This window comes from Pseudoliparis swirei, chromosome 10 (assembly GCF_029220125.1).
Source record: "Pseudoliparis swirei isolate HS2019 ecotype Mariana Trench chromosome 10, NWPU_hadal_v1, whole genome shotgun sequence".
Classification (NCBI taxonomy): Eukaryota; Metazoa; Chordata; class Actinopteri; order Perciformes; family Liparidae; genus Pseudoliparis; species Pseudoliparis swirei.
Window position 1 is genome coordinate 12304596 of NC_079397.1, and position 22684 is coordinate 12327279.

A 22684-nucleotide genomic window follows, 5' to 3' on the forward strand; every position below is an offset into this window, starting at 1 on the left:
AAAGCCCGACAGACAAAGCAGCAGAGACGGGGAAATCATTAATTATAAGACAAAAAGGAAACAGAACGGCAGCGGCGAAGAGCACTTCAACACTGAAGGTGAAATCTGGATTATTTCGTTTGAATTCAGCCGTAGATCCACATTTGCAAAATGCTGGTAGGACACCTGCATGTTCGCGACCACTGCGAAACATTTTGTTCAAGTAAAATAAAAACGGCACATTATATTGCACATCTAAATTAACATCTCACGGCTCATATATTTTCTCCGGGCTGTTTTTTTTGGAATATTTTCATCGATGCAGTATATTAACCGTAGTTGACACGCAGGCCCAGTCCAATCATGGAAATGGACTCGGCAGAACTGCCAAAAAAAAGATTCTAATGCCTGCTAATTGAGATGCATGGCTTCAAATACCAATCAGATGAAGTGATTACGTCTTAGCTTGTCCAGATCTTTACATCATAGCTTCCCCTCCTCTGATAGTCCGTGTCTCATCGTTTCCTTATTAATCTCTCTTTGTTTTGGAGCAGTCTTGCTCCCTCGAGATCTCAGCCTTACCGCAATTAGAATATGTGATTATTCCTCACGCCGCGCTGTACATCTAAACAATTGATATCCGCAGTCGATCTTCTACACGCTTGAATCACGGCGTACAGTGTCCTGAGCATCGATGAGAGCGCCGTGACAAACACGGCGGCGTTCATACGTACAAGCCATTGCTCAATTTGGAGTGTGGTGCTTCACTATTGTCGCACATTTCCGAGGGAAATGGCAATAAAGGCACCAATCACAGCTGGTAGAAGTGGATAAACACTTCAGGAAATGGAACAAGAAAGATTGATGAAGTCATTTGTTAAGACATCGCTGTAATCCTTCTCTAATTCTGTCTTAATCCAACCCCTCCTAATGCATTGAATACCCTGTTTCTATACATCAGTATAGCTACAGGCTACAATATAATGGAATGACAGGCACAGATTGTACATATAGTTGTAATGCAACTGGTCCAAACAGCAACGATACATATTTCAAGCTCAACCTCGAAATAAAAATTCCATGACAACTGAGCAAACTCCATCTGCTCGCGCCTAATGCTCACGTGATACGATCGAAAGCTCCAGAGGAGCTACCAAATGGGCCGACGTTAAAAAGATAAATAAAAGCAAAGTTTATCAACGTAGAACAGATTGCCGTGGGGTGACATTCAGCAACGGTTCGGGTCCACGTTTGGATTTTAATCACAACATACGACACACCCGCTTGACCCCCGATCCACCAGGAAACCACATATTCCTCTTCTCAAATCTTTTGCAAGTGGCTGAAGTTTCTTTTAATTCATTTGCTCGTGAAATCAACATTGGATATTGAAAAGATGCCGACAGAGGAAAAGCAGTCTGCATCACTAAAGGAAGCAGAAATGACCTCCAGTGACGGCTTAATCACTGTTGACCAATATTGAGAGCTTGAATCGCCAGTGATCCGAATTTAAAGCTTTAATCAGCGTTGGCCAATATAAGTGGCAGTGAGCCTGTCGCCGGGTAGACAACTGACATAGTGTTCACTTCCACAAAGACTGTGTCTTTTTATGATGGCAAATGAATTAGGCACTTTGCAAACACAACATTACTGTGATGAGCTCGGGGTGAGTTATGATCAGAAATGGTCCTCATACTGCATATGCGTTGATACTTCTACTTACCATCCGTTTTTATTGCTCCCCAGTGAACAACGAAATGGAGGCTTTTTTTTTTGTGTTCTTTGGTGGAAGGCTTACTTACCTTCAGTGTAAAAATGAATTTCGACCAGCTGTTGAGTTCATATATGTGGCTCAGTCATATGATATAATAATCTGTAAGCCGGAATCGCTGTCCTTTCTCCTTTTCAATTCACTATATCCATAAACCAGCTGCTCTATTGAAGATGAGAGTGTCTTTTTGGCTCCAAAAAAATTGTAATTAAACCATAAATTGAATCCGGCCATGAAAAAAAGGCAACCTCCCATATCTATGATCGCTATAGAATAAATGGAGTTCACTGAAGAAGGGAGGGGTCCATTCATCTTGACTTTGAAGAGCATTAGGCCAATGGCTGAGCACGGGGGCCATCCCTCACGCGCACACACTTGCGGGGAATGTTCCATCGGACGTTAAATTAATTTCCCATTTCGAGTCATTAACCTCTTAATGAAGGAGTCCTTTAGAAAGTGGAATCATTCCACCGGACGGTATTCAGGGTGTCGATTTCCCTTCTATTTCACCATCAGAGTAGCGGCGCATAAAGATTTGGGAAGTCGTCACGCCGTGCCACGACCTTGACTGCAGTCTGACTGTTGTGTTTGAAGCGCCCGAGAACTCGCCGCCATTCCTCTTCAATCGAGACGCTCCATGTTCAAGACCCGCACAGTGTCGGTGTCTTTTTATTTTGCTTTGTTACCCCCTGTCATTCATCCCACTGTGTCCCGCCTTCTTGAAAGTGGCAGCTTTCCCGAAGTGGCGGTGATGTGAGCGACAGGCTGGGATCCGCTGCTTAGTAAACTGTCAGCCCTGAGCACTCTGTGTATTCCCAGATCAAAGTGAGGCCTATCTGAGCAGCTGAAGTGCCCTTCATATGCTCGCCCCCTGCAGCCGGAGGATCCGCAGGCCGGTTCTGGCTGCCTCGCTGCTGCTGGTTCGTGACTTTGGGGAGAGAGGTCTTTTTTTTGAGAGAGAGAGAGAGATGAAATACCGTAACCATGCCTGATGTGCAGAAATATGGAAGCAACAGGAGTTGTCTTGAGGATTAAAGACTGAGTATTAACTTCCAAATCAGTTCTCGGGTCTCCGGCTGCTCATCAGACTGGAGACACTGACCATGGAAAAGGAAATCTTGGTCTTGATATCCACCGGCTACACCGCAACATGCTAAACTAGAACGGGCACTCGGTCGAGCGCATACCTTCGCATATCACAAGATTGGGCATTGAAATATGAACATGTTGGCATTATTTGCATGCCAATTGGATAAAAATTGACCGTGCTATGGTCAAAAGAAGATGTTGACCTTTCCATGACCTTGACCTTTGACCCGATTGATCCCACAATCTAATCAAATGGTCCCCGGATAATAACCAATCATCCCACCAAATTTCATGCGATTCGGTTTTAAACTTCTTTTGTTATGCGAATAACACTCATACAAATAAATAAATAAATACACGGCGATCAAAACATAACCGTCCGCATTTTCAATGCGAAGGTAATAATGTATGTGTATACACAGTATGGGCCATTTAGTTTATAACACGGTATGTCTCCGTCGTCTCTCAGTGCTGTCATTCAAAGGACATGTGACTGTTCGCTGTCTTTGTCTTTCCGAACACTTCTCCTCTCCTCCCTTCCTCCTGCCTTCCTTACCACGTCTCCCCGGACAACACAAATCCATCTTCGAGGTAGATAATCATGAGTTTTCCCAATTACATCCTTTTTCTCCGTGTCCCTTCGTTAGGGGACCTCGTTAGTCCCGTGCGATGTTATCAGTGATTGATCGCAACCATCAGCCTCGTATCCTGTCTCACATCCTCCGCCCGGAACATCGAGTGCGCCGAGTCCGATAAACATCGCTGATAAACTCTGAATGCGTTTGATTACGGCGACTTGGCGCCGGGCCAAGAGGCCTCACCATGAGGCGCTTTGCATTTTTACTGGTAGAATTTGACGGCGAATCATCTTCATGCGTCGGTGCTTTTACCTGGGGGAAATAATAAGAGCTGTAAACAGGTTGAGAAACAATAAAGCATTTAGAGTCCTCCACTTAGTCACATCGCTAAATTACGGTATTTGTGTTTCCGTGTGCGTCTTTGTACGAGTGTAAGCCCTAATGGCACACTTTAACCTGTCCCTCACAAAACACAACAGGAAAGTAGAGGGCTTTAATTAACTGAGTGGATCGCTATCGTCATGGGAACAGATGTGATAGGGTGTTACTGACGTATTTTTGCCACCTTGAGAGGTTTGAGAATTATACAGTGTGAAATGCTGCATGCACAGACACACACACATACACACACACACCATCAATATGTAGCAGACCTTTTGCCTTGTCTTAGCAGAGTTTTAGAGCCTTACATGTGTGCTCCAGCAGATCAATAGGTGCCCTCTATAAAACGGACCCGGGCGTAAATTAACACACCGGGGAGCTGCCGGTACAAGACACCAGCAGAGACTCACTGAGGTGTCATCTGGACACAAACAGCTCAGATGCCTGGGTGAACAACAGTTAGTTGGGGGTGCAATCTGCTGCATTTTTTAAATATGTATGACTGAAATATAAATATTGCATCATCATTATTTTCGAGATAATACCTCACGTGAGTAGAGCTACTGCAGCCTCTAACGACTCTAAAAATGCCGGACTATACACATAACTATTATACATACAAAAGTTATTGTAGATTGTCAGAGCATTTAATATATCGAATATTTTCCTTGCTGCCGCCTAAATGTAATTCTGATGATCTAATGTGTTAACATACACATTGTTCTTCCCCATATAGTGCAGATGAATTGTTCACGGATCTAACAGTGTGCTCAAAACAAAGGTAACATGGTGATAATTGGTGATGAACCAAAGAACAACAAAGATAATCGAAGGAGGACGAGAGGAGACTAAACTGTGCGAGTCCGAGTCAGTCTGAGATGTTGCTTCATTTAGGGAGTGAGAATTAAAAATGACTGCGTTAAGTGCAGCGCTCTTCGATTTCCGGGGTGTAAGTCCAACATCTTTGAGGCCTGTCAGTCATTTCAGCTCCCAGCTCGTAGGACTGCCTAGCGATCTCTTCACGGGTGACTTCTAAAGTGTGTTGTCGTTTTGTATCGCACATCCGATACACGGTGTTAAGGCCCCTCGAAGTATTCTGACATTTCTTAAATATTTCTCTTTGCCACTTTGCACTTCCTCTCCGCTCACTCTGAGAGAAAGCCCTCTTTAATTCGCCCCACGGCTGAAACCGCTTAACAACGCGCCGAAAATGCCGCTTGTAGGCATCCGAGTCGCTCCAGGCTACACCGCGCTCGGCGGTTTCCCACTGCACCCTGAACGCAACACTGACCTTTGTACAATCCATACACTGGCAATTCAAGTTAAGTTGATCTTTTTTTTTCGGGTGAAAATTAACTAAATAAAAGTAAACTTTACAAAATGTCCTTCCATCACTGTCATGCAATATGACCAATAGGGAACCGCTCTCTCACACACACACACACACACACACACACACACACACACACACACACACACAAACGCACACAAACACAAAAGACCCTGTAGAGGCTAAATAAGAGCGCACACAAACGCACCAGCGCAGGACAGGATGAGCAGACACACACACACACACACACACACACACACAGTTTCACACACACGAATATATGCACACAGACAATAGCCTGCATCTCCCCTCCAGCCTGGCAGGTAATTGCGGTCTGTGGGGGGACAGGTGCTTCTACAAAAGAGCGCCGGTGTCCAGGCAGGCCCAATTCACTGCTACTGCAATTACCTAATTGAAAAGCACACAGGGGAAACAGAGAGTGTGTGAGAGCGACTTGGGTGAGTGGGGTAAAAAAAGAGAGGAGAAAGGAAAATATAGGCTGTGGGCTTTTGGAATACAATTAAGCTATACATTTCACTGCACACACACACACACACACACACACACAAACACGCGCTGGCTGAGGTGTGTTCTGAAGCCGACCACTCCGGGGGTAAATATTGTCGAGCTGTGATGGAGGGATGGAGTGAAGGAGGGAGCAGTAATGGGAAATCTATTGTTGTGCGATGAGGATGCGGCGGGGAGAAGAGGAGGGTCAGGGGTATGCTGGGATATAAAAGCACCATGGTCACTCTCATTTCTGATGCCAGCTCCTCTATCTCAGCGCCCCTTCTGCTTCTGCTTTAAGTTTTATATGGAATCTATAGACGGGGGGAGGGCAGATGGTTTGTGTGTGTGTGTGTGTGTGTGTATATCTTTGGGTCCTCATGCTACTGACATTCTCTGCAAAAGGAATATTTCTAAATTGGAAATAAACCTCTGCCATTCTGCATTTCATTTCAAGAGTCCAACGCGTCTGAAGATTTTAAAGGAACAATTCAACATTTTGGGAAATTGGCTTATTCAATTTTCTTGCAGGGAGTTAGAAGATTGATTCACAGTTGGCTCTGGATCTGACCAAAGGTGACAACAGCGCCTATAAAGCTCAGTAATAAGTGTAACAATTACTATTAAGTTGCCCGGCTGCTGGTGGTAGCTTTAAAATGCTAATGTAAACACAAGTGAGGGATTGAGCTTCAATAAAGCTCATAAGCATCATTTGAAACTTTAAAAAAAAAAGAAAACGACGTGACTCACTCCGGAGAGAATCATAGAGCTGTGTGCCTTTTGACACTGTTGCCAGCTTTTATGTTTATAAAGCAAATCCAGGTGCTCAAACCACTTCAAACCCCTTACCCGAGCATCCCATTATGTAGCGAGCAGTAACTCAACAACCTGAAATGCACGAAGAGACGAGACCGGCTCGTTATCGCCTCACGGTAGCGGCCTGCTTTTCGACTCTTCAGGGTGCCTATACGGTCTAGTACGAAAGCCAAGGAGCTTGTGTCCCCAAGGCTAGCGTTTCTAAGACACACACTCACACTTCTTGAGATGTTTGGAGGTGAGGACGCCTTTAACACAATCCATCTTTGACAAATACTCTGTTGCTATTTCTTTGAGGAAAGAAAAGAGAGATAAAAAATGAGCATCTTTGATGAGCACATTGGGTATCTTTGTATTCGCAGTGTTGTCTTTTGGAAGTGAGCGTGCCCTCTCCTCTGATGGGTGCAGGGGGGGGGGGGAGAAAGAAATCAGGCATGAGAAACTAGGTCAGACACCGAGGAAGATTTCAAAGGTAGATTGTTGTAGGAATAATGTGGAAAGATATAGGAACTTAGGAATGCAAGGAGGACGGACGGACATGACCGTGGCAGCGGAGAGATGAGCGGATGAAGAGGGAAAAGGGAAAGTGCTTTCAAAGTGCTGAGGACAAAGAACATGGATCACATTTGACAGACGGATTCCCGAGTGCTGCCACCCTTGAAAGCCGATCCAGATTTCCAGATTCCTGGACGGAGGCGTCCTTCGGCGCGGCTGCGTGGCACTGGCCACGTCGAGTCTGACAAATAAACACAGTGAATGAGCTGTGAAGTAAATAAACCAATCTGCCGAAATACCCATCACTCTCTCTCACTCTGGCTCACTCTCATCATGTGACGTGTACCCAGTAGAATCGCTGAAGCAGAGATATATTCCGGGCATCAAATGTACCCCAGAGTCACACACACGTGTAAATAAGACATGGCGTTCTGTTTGCGGGGGGAACGTTCAGGCCTGTAATGCCTCTCTCTCTCTCTCTCTCTCTCTCTCATCTCCTACAGCAGTGATACGTAGACCCCATTACGACATGTAAATGACCCCCGACTGTGCAATCTAGCAGTAGGCCTACGGTGAGACCGTGTTTACATGCATTCGAATAACTGGCTTAGTCGGACTGAAATCAAATTATCCGTTTCACGTAAACACCTTTGTTCGACTATGTGCGGTCCGACTACGATCCGATTAACACCCCTGGATAACTCGATCCGATCCGGTTGATAATTCGACTCTCGCGGCATGTAACGGTGAATTGGATTAGGAACTGGACTTTGCGTCTTTGCGCATGCTTGAGATCCCGCCGCCCTCCTCCCTCCATGTCGTGAGTGAAAAGAAAGAGAGTCGAGCGATAATGTCACTATTAACATCATGCAAGAATAGAAGAGGGATGTAACCTTGCTCCTTTCCATTCGTCATCTTTCTCTGTTTGTTGTTGTTGTTGTTGGTTGTTGTTGGTGGTGGTGAAGAGGTCAAGCGGAAATGGCTGTATCACCACGAGTTGTAATGAAAACAGCGCCGCCTATCGTATCGGATATGACATGCTTTCGGCCAATGATTCGAATTACTCACTGCCATGTATATTGGGATAACAGCAGATCCCCCAAAAGATAGCATAGTCCGACTAAAGCAAGATTAGAATCATACCATCATGTAAACGCACTGACACATGCTCGAATCCGCGGAGCACAAGTCACACACTACCTGAGTGAGTGTGTGTGACGCTGATGGAAATGTCACTCTCGCCTGTCTTCAAAACTTGAGAGCCCTGTGAGACCTACTTCTAAAAGGTGTGTTTTGTGCCTGGTGCTTTATTGGTGCTTTATAGATCAGCAGTAAGAAACACATTCGGTTGGAGCAGGCGGGTGTAGAAACATTTTGTCTCTGCATTTCGAGCCACAGCGGTGGATGCGGCACGTGTTGATGGATTAGCAGCAACGGTTCCCCATCGACCAGCGAAACATAACGAGAAAGTATATTTCTCATGCTGCACTAATCTACCTCTTCAGGTTCTTGTGGCGTTTATCGATTTTTAGATGCGAGCCTCAGTGGTTGTTCATCCCATTTGATCATCGAGTGGTTCATAATGAACCCTGCTACACTGTACGGCCTCCATATAGCGCACACGTGTGGAAGCTGCTCATTTCTTGGTCCCCCGCCGCCTTTTTCCTCGTGATGACACCATTTATAGGTCCAAAAGCAATAACCAAAAGATGGACCTCTGAAGCAGTAAAGTGCCCTAATTGCTATATTGGCGATGACAGCCGTGTTCTTTTCTTTCACGGCTGACACTGCGTGGGCCTCTGCTCTGTCGACACACTATGCACTCAGCTCTCCTCTTCAATATTTTGGCCGGGGACAATAGAGAAAAATAGCAAATCGTGCCTTGATTCAAACAAAACAAAAGGTATATATATACACTACCGTTCAAAAGTTTGGGGTCACTTAGAAATGTCTTTATTTTTCAAAGAAAAGCACTGTTTTTTCAATAAAGATAACATTAATCAAAAATACACACTATACATTGTTAATGTGGTAAATGACTATTCTAGGTGGAAACGTCTGGTTTCTAATGAAATATCTCCAGGTGTATAGAGGCCCATTTCCATCAACTATCACTCCAGTGTTCTAATGGTACATTGTGTTTGCTAATCGCCTTAGAAGACTAATGTCTGATTAGAAAACCCTTGTGCAATTATGTTAGCACAGCTGAAAACAGTTATGCTGGTGATATAAGCTATACAACTGGCCTTCCTTTGAGCTTGAAGTTTGAAGAACAAAATTAATACTTCAAATATTAATCATTATTTCTAACCTTGTCAATGTCTTAACTATATTTTCTATTCAATTTTCAATTCATTTGATAAATAAAAGTGAGTTTTCATGGAAGACAAGAAATTGTCTGGATGACCCCAAACTTTTGAACGGTAGTGTATTTCTCTTTCTTTCAAGCACGCACAGATGTAATTACTCTGTGATGCGCCCCATTTATTCCTCATCTTCCACTCTAACCACTCTGACCCCAGTGTAAACGCGGGAGGTCACGTATTCATCCTAAATAGTTGCTCCTCCTGCTACTATGGCACAAAAGGAATAAAATCAGAGTTATTTATTACGATATAAAATATGTAGTTTCAGGAAAATGAAACTTCTGAGGACGGACGATATTGAATTTCTCGACACGGCGCTCCATCCGAGCCATTGTCTCCCTCCCCTCTGGGGACCTGGGCTGTTACATGTTGCATTTAAGCACACGGGTCAATAAAGGTAATTGATAAGCTCTCATACAGATAGATATCATGATGAATGGAGGATACGTCCGGTGCAATGAATCAAACTACCTCTGGGGCCATAAACGGGCAGCTGTACCCCCCCCCCCCTAATGGGAATAAGCATGAACTCATTCTACATAGTCAAAGCAATACAGTGTCACAGTCAGACGGCGCGTATGCGGCCGCGTTATTGCTCCATCACTTACGGTTTATGAGCGCCTCAGAGCTGAAGCAGAAATGGTGAAGCACCTCCACTAGCCTAGTCATAGATTATTGGAAAGTCCATTGATCTGCCCAAGGAGGCGATAGAATTGTAGCATCAATCATCTTCGCGCCACATCTTTATAGAATAAACTAACAAAGATGCCGTATGTTGGTAAAAAAAGAGAAGATTCTGACGAGATGTTAATATTGAAATGATGTAACAGGGCACCCGAGTGTTGACACGATAGGAAGTAGCTTTCCTCTTCTATTAATCCTAAACAATACATTTCATCCCTGAGCACCGAAATATCAAAAGAATGCTCCCTCTGGTGGTGAAACAAGAAACACTGCTGTACAGAAAATGGTATTTAATGTAAAACACACACGCGACATATAAACAAGTAAACATGTCACGAATGATATCCTCACAATACAACCATACCATCATAAGCACTGATAATAACCTTAAGAATACATTCGACAGTGCAAAAGTAATAAAAAAAAGTAATGCTTTGGCATAAGGAGTGGAACTTGGAACATTTTTTCAATAGTAATTTGTCTGCATTATGTTTTCTGGCTGTCCTCTGTATTGCAAACTAAACAAACAACTTATTTAAAAACAAATCCACACTTCTAGATTGACAACATATGGTAAAAAAAGTAAAAATATAAAGAGGTCATAGTATTGAATTATTCATAAATTGCCAGTGCCAGAAACATGCGTGTTCAAAGTAACATACGGAAATATGTTAACTTAAAAGACACAGTCACATGACCTGGCATCCCAAAAGTGTACACTGACATTACACAACATAAACATGACCTTTGACTCATTTTGCTCGTTATGCTTTGGGTCGCGGTGATCTGTGCAACAGATAAAATAGCAAACCCGTACTCTGGAGGGCCGTCTGCTCCAGCCTGTGCTGTAGAAAACCAAATACGAGGAACTATTCAAAACCACTGAATCACACGCACACTCAGAAATGATATTCTCATCCTGTGTATGTTCCCTGATACGACTTCTCTTCCACGATGTTGGTTCTGAAATGGTTTCTGAAGGTCAGGAAAGTGGGCCAGTGCATACATCTCTCAAAATAGGCCCTACGGAAAGCCTTTGTCCAGTTCTGATAGGATTCTCTTGTCTCTTTTAATAAAAGGGTTTCACAAGGTTCAATAAATTCTCCAATATGGAAAGTGAAGAGCTGCTCTTCCAAACTTTTACAGCGTTTTTGCACCGCGAGGATAATTCACCTTTAGTCAGGAATCGAAGGCACTGAAAGGAGACAATTACTGGAAGAAGAGACTGGATGCTGGCTGGTTTTTAAAAATTAAAAAAATCCACAGCCGTCACTAAAATATAAAATGTCGTGAAAGTCTGTAATAGAAACACATGGCGTGAAATAAAACAACATGTGTCCATCTGTCGTAAATAGTCATCTCTGCTACATTCACATAACGTAACCTTGAGAGCAGATTTCAGACATTTACATCACGCTCTTATTCAGAGCAACTTAAAAGAACGGAGCACCAATTAGTCTCAGTTTGAGACAATCCAACTGTTTTATGGAGCAGCTGTTCACCCAAATCATCCATAAAAGCTCCACAAAGTAGTGAATGTATCTTTGGACAACTTCAATTCTTTGTTATTGAACAGCCTGCCAAGTACAAACATGTCTGCAGTGCTGCAGTGGTTGTGTTCTGGTGTTATCAGTCGCGCCGCTGTTCACATCGGGGATCGTCCAGCTCGCAGAATTAGAAACAAGCGGTCAAGTTTCTTGCTTTTTTTTTTCTCCTCTCAATCAAGTCTTTCTGTCCGGCTGAAGGCCGCGCTCCTCTTGTCCTCCGTCCCGTCATTGTGATTGTGTTTTGTCGCCGTCCACGCGAGGCCGCACTAGTGACGCCAGGCTGTGTGCCAGTATCTTGGTGAGAAGCGCGTGGGACTTACCACAGTAAGTGTGTGTCGTCTTCAGCAGCTCTTCCTCGAGAGGAGCCAACATCGACGCCACTGGGTCCGCGCCAAAAGAGTACTGGAAGGACAAAATGATTGATTGCTTAGGTGAGGTGTATTGTTTTTGAATGTGCACCGAAGGAACGAAAGATAAAAGCCAAAGCACTCCATAATTATTCAGAGGCTATAAGATCCTCAGTTGAAATGATCTTACATATTGAGACATTCGGTAAACAGAAAGCATCCCGATTAGAAAAAAAAAGGAAAATGTAAGACCATTGGTATAAAAAGGCAGATTCATATGGTAGGAAGGAGACTTGCCAAGTACGATGACTCCTCTCCTGTTTCGAGAGAGCTGAAACACGGGGGTGGCCTAAAGGTTGGGGGCTTGTAAACTTTAAATGAGCTGTTGAAATCCCAAACCACTATCAGAACTCCCCTGAGGACGTCCCTCAGCCTCACACTGTGCCAGTGGAATTGATCAGATTCCCTCAGCCTGTCAGCAAAGTGGTGCTTTGGGCGGCAGTTGTGTTCGGAGGAGATCTTTCCCTGGATAAATTAAAAAACAAATCCGCAAGGCATGCTGAACTCAGAGGGGACGACGCATCCAATCTGATCGGTCAGCCGGGCGAAGCATAAAGCGGCCCACGCCGCCGGAGTCGGTTTTATGCTATAGGCTTACCGTCCGGTGATAACCGGGGATGACAGAAGAAACTTCATGTCTTCCCAATAACGAAGGAGCCTTTACAATGCACCGAGGAAATCAAAGGGGAATTACCATTTTTCTTTTTACGCTAGCTCATTTGCTTTCGGTCGGGTCCCTGATATTGAGTCACAGAGAGAATGGCGTTTTTATGAGCACATTCTTTCACACACACACACACACACAGTCATAAAGTTGCATTTACAGTTGGTGAATTGATTTTGTGTGGCTGATGGTGTCGGTGTGCAGACTCCAACCCTAAACGTACCACCGGCTGTAAAATCGAACTGCTGCTTCTTGGGCTTATCTTTTTTGCAGCTGAGGGAGGGAGGAGACGCTGGAGGGAGGGAGGAGACGCTGGAGGGAGGGAGGAAATGCTGGAGGGAGGGAGGAGACACTGGAGTGAGGGAGGGAGGGAGGAGACGTTGGAGGGAGGGAGGGAGGAGACGCTGGAGGGAGGGAGGAAACGCTGGAGGGAGGGAGGAGATGCTGGAGGGAGGGAGGAGACGCTGGAGGGAGGGAGGAGACACTGGAGGGAGGAGGACGCTGGAGGGAGGAGATGCGGGAGGGAGGGAGGAAACGCTGGAGGGAGGGAGGAGTCGCTGGAGGGAGGGAGGAGACACTGGAGGGGGGGAGGAGACGCTGGAGGGAGGGAGGAGACACTGGAGGGGGGAGGAGACGCTGGAGGGATGGAGGAAATGCTGGAGGGAGGAAACGCTGGAGGGAGGGAGGAGACACTGGAGGGGGAGGAGACACTGGAGGGAGGAGGAGGGAGGGAGGAGGCTGGAGGAGGAGACGCTGGAGGGATGGAGGAGATGCTGGAGGGAGGGAGGAGACGCTGGAGGGAGGGAGGAGATGCTGGAGGGATGGAGGAAATGCTGGAGGGAGGGAGGAGACGCTGGAGGGAGGGAGGAGACACTGGAGGGAGGGAGGAGACGCTGGAGGGAGGGAGGAGACGCTGGAGGGAGGGAGGGAGGGAGGAAACGCTGGAGGGAGGGAGGAGACGCTGGAGGGAGGGAGGAGACACTGGAGGGAGGGAGGAAACGCTGGAGGGAGGGAGGAGACGCTGGAGGGAGGGAGGAAACGCTGGAGGGAGGGAGGAGACGCTGGAGGGAGGGAGGAAACGCTGGAGGGAGGGAGGAGACGCTGGAGGGAGGGAGGAGACGCTGGAGGGAGGGAGGAGACGCTGGAGGGAGGGAGGGAGGAGGAGACGCTGGAGGAGGGAGGAGACGCTGGAGGGAGGAGGAAATGCTGGAGGAGGAGGAGCTGGAGGGAGGAGGAGACTGGAGGATGGAGGACGCTGGAGGGAGGGAGGAGACGCTGGAGGGAGGAGGAGATGCTGAGGAGGGGAGGAGACGCTGGAGGAGGGAGGAGATGCTGGAGGAGGGAGGAGGAGATGCTGGAGGGGAGGGAGCTGGAGGAGGAGGAGACGCTGGAGGAGGGAGGAGATGCTGGAGGAGGGAGGAGACGCTGGAGGGAGGAGGAGGAGACGCTGGAGGAGGGAGGAGGAGATGCTGGAGGGAGGGAGGAGGAGGAAGCTGGAGAATGGAGGAGACGCTGGAGGGAGGGAGGAGACGCTGGAAGGAGGGAGGGAGGAGATGCTGGAGGGGGGGAGGAGACGCTGGAGGGAGGGAGGAGACACTGGAGGGAGGGAGGAGACGCTGGATGGATGGAGGAGACGCTGGAGGAGGGAGGAGATGCTGGAGGAGGAGGAGATGCTGGAGGAGGAGGAGATGCTGGAGGAGGGAGGAGATGCTGGAGGGAGGAGGAGACGCTGGAGGAGGAGGAGATGCTGGAGGGAGGAGGAGCTGGAGGGGGGGAGGAGATGCTTTAGGGAGGGAGGAGACGCTGGAAGGAGGGAGGAGATGCTGGAGGGGGGGAGGAGATGCTGGAGGGAGGGAGGAGATGCTGGAGGGAGGGAGGAGACGCTGGAGGGAGGGAGGAGACGCTGGAGGGAGGGAGGAGACGCTGGAAGGAGGAGCTGGAGGAGGAGGCTGGAGGGAGGGAGGAGACGCTGGAAGGATGGAGGAGACGCTGGAAGGAGGGAGGAGATGCTGGAGGGGGGGAGGAGATGCTGGAGGGAGGGAGGAGACGCTGGAGGGAGGGAGGAGACGCTGGAGGGAGGGAGGAGATGCTGGAGGGAGGGAGGAGACGCTGGAGGGAGGGAGGAGACGCTGGAGGGAGGGAGGAGATGCTGGAGGGAGGGAGGAGACGCTGGAGGGAGGAGATGCTGGAGGAGGAGGAGATGCTGGAGGGAGGAGGGGATGCTGGAGGGAGGGAGGAGATGCTGGAGGGAGGAGGAGACGCTGGAGGAGGGAGGAGGAGAGCTGGAGGAGGAGGAGGAGATGCTGGAGGGGGGGAGGAGACGCTGGAAGGATGGAGGAGACGCTGGAGGGAGGGAGGAGACGCTGGAAGGAGGGAGGGAGGAGATGCTGGAAGGATGGAGGAGACGCTGGAGGGAGGGAGGGAGGGAGGGAGGAGACGCTGGAAGGATGGAGGAGACGCTGGAGGGAGGGAGGGAGGAGATGCTGGAGGGGGGGAGGAGATGCTGGAGGGAGGGAGGAGACGCTGGAAGGATGGAGGAGACGCTGGAGGGAGGGAGGGAGGAGACGCTGGAGGGAGGGAGGAGATGCTGGAGGGAGGGAGGGAGGAGACGCTGGAGGGAGGGAGGAGATGCTGGAGGGAGGGAGGAGATGCTGGAGGGAGGGAGGAGACGCTGGAAGGAGGGATGGAGGAGACGCTGGAGGGAGGGAGGAGACGCTTTATGACGGACAGAGCGCTGTGGTCCCTTTGAGACAGACGGGGAGGAGCGCCGCTGTTTGTGTTCACATTTCTTTGCGTGAGGACTCGGCCACTGCTTCATGCACATTTCTATCCAGTCTATTAAGAAAATAAGCTTTTTGCATTGGAATTAATTACTTGTTGCGATAACAATAGATGATAGGACTTTTCAAATGTAATTAACGACCATTTTAATGATCAAATCATTATTAAATGTATTCATCAAGCAAAATGCTGCTCCCAGTCTGTCAAATGTGAGGAAATGCGGTTTTGAACTGCAGACGGACCAAACAAGCAGTTTGAAGATGTCACCGGGGGATCCGAGACGTTTTGATTTCAGGATCTTGTGATTACTTGGAAGACTTAAAAGATTAACAGGAAGGATTAACAACAACAAAAATAATTAGTTGTAGCCCAACATAACCACATGTTTATCAGTCTTGCTTGATATAAATATATAAATAAAAAGTCAGAGTCTGATATCAGAGAGCAATGTTACGTCAAGTGATGAATCTGACCCGGACATGATGTTGTTTAACAGAGATTGTTCTCAGTCGCTTTTGACTGAACCACAAATACTGTTATAGAGGTACACTACCGTTCAAAAGTTTGGGGTCATCCAGACAATTTTGTGTCTTCCATGAAAACTCACTTTTATTTATCAAATGAATTGAAAATTGAATAGAAAATATAGTCAAGACATTGACAAGGTTAGAAATAATGATTAATATTTGAAGTATTAATGTTGTTCTTCAAACTTCAAGCTCAAAGGAAGGCCAGTTGTATAGCTTATATCACCAGCATAACTGTTTTCAGCTGTGCTAACATAATTGCACAAGGGTTTTCTAATCAGATATTAGTCTTCTAAGGCGATGATCAAACACAATGTACCATTAGAACACTGGAGTGATAGTTGATGGAAATGGGTCTCTATACACCTGGAGATATTTCATTAGAAACCAGACGTTTCCACCTAGAATAGTCATTTACCACATTAACAATGTATAGTGTGTATTTTTTATTAATGTTATCTTTATTGAAAAAACAGTGCTTTTCTTTGAAAAATAAAGACATTTCTAAGTGACCCCAAACTTTTGAACGGTAGTGTACGTGTGAAGCAAAACCCCATCACCTTTCCAATTTGTGTGGGTTTATTTATTCTTCCAAAAATGTATTCAAATTTCCAATTCATTCTTTCAGAGCCTGGACACTGCCATTTTGTAAATACTGTACGGTTCATCTGAGTCCTCTGCCTTTTCTGAAACCTCTCACTGTTATTGTGGAACTGTCCGGTTTGTCATTCGCTCCATAACACGACTCAGATTGCCTGAGGTTCTGCTGCGGACGGACAAGCAATAAATGGATGAAAGTGTCTGTCCAGTGAGATGAAACACACAGAAGATCAATCTCTACTCCTGGCCAACCAGACTTCATTACAGATCTATGAAAGTATCAATACCTACATAGGCTATTGGAAAGAAGTGTGTGTTAGTGCAGGCGATGGGCCCTAGGGTTGAGGCTCCCTTATAGCCACAGAGGTACATGTGTGTGTCTCCTGCTGTAATTGACCCTGTCCTATAAAGCTGCAGTTTGAACTGCGGGTCATGGATAAGGTTTATATCAGCCATCGCTTTGATCTATGCTTTGTTAATAGGAAAGCAACGAGACTCCCAACGTTGATGGCTTCATTAAGTAAATGTCAGTGGTGTCGTCAATATCATTACACTGTTGGTAGACAACCCATAAACATCCTCATGGGGGGAATTAGCTTTCACTTCAACCTTCTGGAAATGGGGGCCGTTTGTTTTCCAATGCAGACAATCTGATGTCAGTAACACTTACGGTCTCTCGGGTCAGCGCCAATCCAAAATCTCATCTGGGAGGGTGATGGAACAGGGCAGTGGTCGAGAGCAGGTGTGTCACCGGGGTCGTAAAAGGGCTCCACTCATCAGATGTTGCACTAAATTACACCTACGACACTTTGAAAAGGGCTCAGCCGCCTTTTCTTCTTTTCTCTTTAAACTTTAATATACCCAAGAGACTTACAACCGGGTTTTCATGTCAGTCTTGTGTTGGACACTTTATTTCCAAAAATGCCTTTTGCCTAGTGTTCGGCAATCAGTATGTGTGGGAATAAAAAAATAATTGTCTTGCGGTAAATGTGATGTGCGAATGTATAAAATCGGTAATCATAAGAAGAGAGCCAGTGTTTACAGTCAAAAAGGAGTCTAACAATGGACTCTAGTATGAGGCTGCATGTGCTGCTCCTATAATACCATCAATATCTGCCTGTATAATGTCTGTGGCTGGCTTAAAGCCTTTGAGACCCCGGGGGCTTCTGTTCATATGTTTATTGACATGTTTCTGTAAGTACATGTAATCGTAGACAAACTGACAGAACATCTTGTTATCTACTTTTGGTCTTCAATAATTGAAAATGCGGAACGTTATGTTTTGATCGCCGTCTGTTTATTTATTTTTGGATGCATGTTCCTCGCATAACACAACAAGTTTTAAACCGAATCGCATGAAATTTGGTGGGATGATTGGTTATTATCCGGGGACCATTTGATTAGATTTTGGGATCGATTGGGTCAAAGGTCAAGGTCAAGGTCATGAAAAGGTCAACATCTTCTTGAATCGCATGAAATTTGGTGGGATGATTGGTTATTATCCGGGGACCATTTGATTAGATTTTGGGATCAATCGGGTCAAAGTCATGATCTTCTTTTTACCAGAGCACGGTCAATTTTTATCCAATTGGCATGCAACTAATGCCAAAATGTTCATAATTCAATGCCCAATCTTGTGATATGCGAAGGTATGCGCTCTACCGAGTGCCCATTCTAGCTATAAGTGAAATTGATCTAAAATAATGTTTTGTGTTGAATGAAGATCTCTAAAGTGAACAGTACTAAGTTATTAAAAGATAAAGTGAAATGCAGTTTATTTCTATGCACCGAGGGGCAATTCTTTCAGTTCTCCACAGTACATGAATACCATCATGTCGAATCCTAGCCTGGCTGAACATGTGACACAACGTGATGCAATGTAAGAAAAGGCTGAATTCACAAAGCTTGAAGATGGACAAGCGTATTCGAGCGTCTCACACAGTCCAACACAAACACAGCAACGCGTGGCTGCTGCTCACCTTTCGTATGGCCTCGTAAACAGCCCTGAATGCGGGTTGTTTGTGGTCGTGGTAAACACCTCTGTTTCCATGCAGTATGTGAATGCCATCGTCTTCCGCTGACGCACAGTTACTGCCATAGATACAATGATCTGGACGATAATTCCACTGGCACGGAAACTCCAGCAAGCACTCTGTGAATGGATGTGGAAGAACACAGAAACAAGTCAACAAATCAGGAAAGCAAAGTGACATCTTTGAGACTTTGACGAGTACGATAAGCTAATGTCTCGTGGTCAAAAACAACTAATCTCTCCTCAGTTTGTCTGTAAAGGCTGAAAAGCTGAATTTTAAAAAGTGCTTGTACATGGTAATAAACATGCTATATGTGCTGCATTAGTGCGTGCAGCCTTACCAGGGTTGTGGTGGAAAATGATATTGAGAAGGTCTTGGTCTCCCCAGGTTATGTTGAGTTTGTATTTCTGAAGAAGAGGCATCAGCAACTCCTCCCAACGCAGTCCCACAGGCGTCATGTCATTCTGTCGACACAGACATGCAGACGCAAAAAAGATGCCTTTATTGTGTCACAATATTGTAAGAATGGGGAGCGTCTGTGCACAGACTTTAGTGCACAACAACTGCAGCAGAAGGAGGACATCTTGTGGCCAATAAAGGGTGGACACTAATTCAGTAAACAGAGCTATAGAAATACCTCCTTCTTCAGAATTCAGCTCTACCTGAAAGTACATGTTCCTCATCCGTGTCATGTTCATGAGCATCACCCCAGAGTTGATGCCCGTCTTGCCGTAGAATGGGTGGCGGGCAAAGCGGTTGTACCAGGCAATACGGGGCTCCTCGTGCTCCGGGGCCATGGCAGCCAGCTGGGAGGAATTAAACTGGGACAGGAACGCCCACAGGCGGTCGACAGGCTGCAGGAATAAGATGTCCGAGTCGACGTACACAATCGAGTCGACGTCCTTCAGGATCAGCTGCGTGGATTGAAAAAGACACACAGAGACAGACGTCACTCAGAATGTCAATAATGTGGATGTTTTGCAGTGGCCTGACAAAAGTGATTATCCTCAGGGGAACAGAATATGATCATCTTCTCTCATACATAAAAGGTGTACTGCAATGATGTTGGAATATTCGGTTTCTCAGACCTTGATTTTATAACTTTAAAATGTCATAATCAGGGTTCTTACACATTTTGACCAATGGATTTCCAGGACTTTTCCATGACTTTAAACCAAACTTCCATGACCAAAACTGAAATCTCGGTATAAACATGAAAACTGTAGAAATTGCGTATTGAGAGCGATCGCTGGCTTATATTTTGAGCGCGTTTCTTTAAAAAATATATTAATTATTTCAAATTCGCCGTAAATGAACATATGATTTTAACAAATTTCCATGACTTTTCCAAAACTTTTATGATTTAAGTTTTTTTTCATGACTTTTCCAGGCCTGGAAATGACCATTTAAAATTCCGTGACTTTTCCAGGTTTTCCATGACCGTACAAACCCTGCATAATGATGTCAGATGTGCATTTCCACTGCGGTTCTCATCCTTAACCCTTGTGTTGCCTTCGGGTCAATTTGACCCGATTCAATGTTTCACCCTCCTGTTACCTTTATATTTACTAACATATTTTACCCTTGAGGTCAATATGACCCCAGCTATTAAAATCTCCAGAAAATTATTAGAATTAATATTGTTTTCCAAGTTTAAGTGTGAGGTACTTTATGTTTGTTTGTTGACTCCCGAAAGAACACCGACATTAAACATTGAATCGGGTCAAATTGACCCGAAGGCGACAGGAGGGTTAAATATTGAATCGGGTCAAAATGACCCGAAGGCAACACAAGGGTTAAGAGTCCTCTCTCTAGAAGAAACTCACGGGTAAGAAGAGCCTCTGAGAAGCGCAGGGTTTGAAGAGCTTCTTCCACTCTGCTGCGTTCTCACTGGGGAAGCTGATGGAGTAGACTGTGTAGTTGAACCTGGAGCGAATAAAACTAGGCCACGACTCCAACTGCAACACAGATAGCACATTATATTACTTGTAGGGATATGATCAACACAAGCTCTGTCATATACGGTTAACAGCAAGCAACTTGCAGTTTTCAGACACAAATGTTCCACGTATTTACTACTCACAGCTTCCATGAAGCTGGTGTGGAGCTGATCTTCGGCGAAGATGTGCAGTTGGAGATGCTTAATGCTGAAAAGCACAGCAGACTTGATCATGGTGAGAGTCTCTTCCAGCCTCTCCCCACAGGCCACCACGGCCAGATGGATGGGGGGTTCAGGTCTGCTCTGAACGCTGCCCCCACCTGCCTCCGCCTGACCCCGCTGACGCATGATGTACCTGAGTGAGAGGAAGGAGAGTCGGAGGGAAGATATAAGAAGTGAATCTCAAGTTTCTATCATTATTACATGGTTTTGACAAAAGGCTTCATCAGGGTGGTGCTACTAATCTTATCGTCAAAGGCCACTTGATTCAATGGTGACTTTTCAAAAATTACTGAGTTATTGCCCAGAAACATGAATCATGGATCAGTGAAGTTTCAAAACTGTTCATACAATCTTCTAGAATCTAACTCTTTTAATTATGTGAAGATTTCTTTTCTCAAATAACTTCACTCAGATTACAGTTTTTTTTTTAAATCACCAACATCTCTTTTTGCTGATGCAAACTAGAGCTGGGGTCCATTTTTACTTTGTCTTACGTCCAAGTAAACTCAATGTTTACGTTTTGGACATCAGGTCGGACAAAACATCAATGTAAACCTGATAATATGTGTGTTAAGTAGTAGAACTCAAGTATTTTCTCTTGACTCACTGGAACCAGTCAGGCCTACAGCCGTGAGGGCAGTGGCCTTGGTGAGGGGCTGGAAAGCAGAATAAAAATGTTTTTGAACTTTATTAGCTACTTCCCCCATTTATCCTAGTCCTCAAACTTGAACATCTGGCAGACACACCCAGCTGAAGTAAAGCTGAACTTTCTGTAATCACTTCATGTTGGCATATGCATTCTCTATATGCCTTCTATAGATTGTATTTGTCATGTGTATTATTATCATAATTGGACCAGCTAATAGGCTATTTCGGTCTGAGTCATGACTGTATGTGTATGACAACTGTATCCATAACTTGCGTGATGTATCACGTGAGGTCGAACACCTGTCCAAGTCTCGCGTTACCACCATAGTAAGATGACTATAACTGCAGTGGAATTTGTCTGCATTCAATCAGTCAGCGTTACATTCCTATACATCGCGTGAGGTATAGAGTAACTCTTTTTACATATACTCGTGCTTATCGTATGAAATGTTGTTTTACCACAGTTAAAGCAGGAGAAGCATAAATGTTCGGTCCTACCTATTGTACCAGTGTGGGCTTCTGGGCCCAGTTTTGTCCGCGGTACCTCGCTTGCCTCCGGGGACTCTCGGTGGGATGAAAACCCTCTTCGGTCCGTTTCCACCGACCGACACGTCCGAGTAAAACAGTTTACTGTAAACGTACAAGCCCGAAAACACGGCGAACACCGTGCACAACATTAGTGCACGAATGTAACGCCGCATTTTCTTGTTTGGAAACACAACTCGTAGCTACAATCATGACATAGAAACTAAGCTTATAGTATGAACTGAGAAGCTAGTCGCAGTGGTAACGCACTTCCGGTCAACGGATACAAAAATAAAACTATCGGGCGTGTCGTCTGCGCCCTCTAGCGGCTACTTTATAGAACTGCACGACCTTTTTCATTTTCAAATGTCATGCTTTGGAAACAAATATATACAGTTTTAGCTTGAATTACTTAATTATGATTATTTATTTATTGATCTGATGGAATTTAGTTATTATCTTGTCTAATGAGACGGATTGGGAAGACTGTGAATGTGCTTCGTATGCCATTACATGATAATATGTCCCAATTAATATGTCCCAATGTACAGTATATGTTGTGTGACAATGTAGGTGTCGGAAACAATGTAGCAAAAAAAATGCTCCTCAGCTGTCATAATCACATCACAACTACATTTTTTATTGTGCGTATGTCGTGCTCATTGTATTTTTGGTTCTTTATTTATTTATTTTTCTCTATTTTATACATCTTACCAACACATGTTGTCTGTAACATGGGAGTGTTCATTGTAATGCCTTAAAGCAAAGCTCCGATACTGTGAGTGTGCTGTTTTT

The 22684-nt window shown here is 45.5% G+C and overlaps 1 protein-coding gene across 3 annotated transcripts in view; it reads right to left on the minus strand.

Annotated features, from left to right (window-relative positions):
* gxylt1b (glucoside xylosyltransferase 1b) overlaps positions 1-22078 on the minus strand; it is a 108359-nt gene extending 86281 nt beyond the window's left edge. For 2 of the 3 annotated variants that reach the window (XM_056425110.1, XM_056425108.1), the window contains exons 1-7: positions 21863-22078; positions 20639-20849; positions 20382-20513; positions 19218-19469; positions 18896-19019; positions 18502-18674; positions 11864-11945 (exon numbers count right to left, since the gene is read on the minus strand). In XM_056425110.1, the coding sequence (XP_056281085.1) occupies positions 11864-11945; positions 18502-18674; positions 18896-19019; positions 19218-19469; positions 20382-20513; positions 20639-20849; positions 21863-22065 (1177 nt within the window). In that variant the 5' untranslated portion in view covers positions 22066-22078. Of the gene's footprint in view, positions 1-10271; positions 11946-18501; positions 18675-18895; positions 19020-19217; positions 19470-20381; positions 20514-20638; positions 20850-21862 lie in introns of those variants that run through there. The other variant, XM_056425107.1, reaches the window with a different exon arrangement.
* Between the last annotated feature and the right edge of the window lie 606 nt (positions 22079-22684).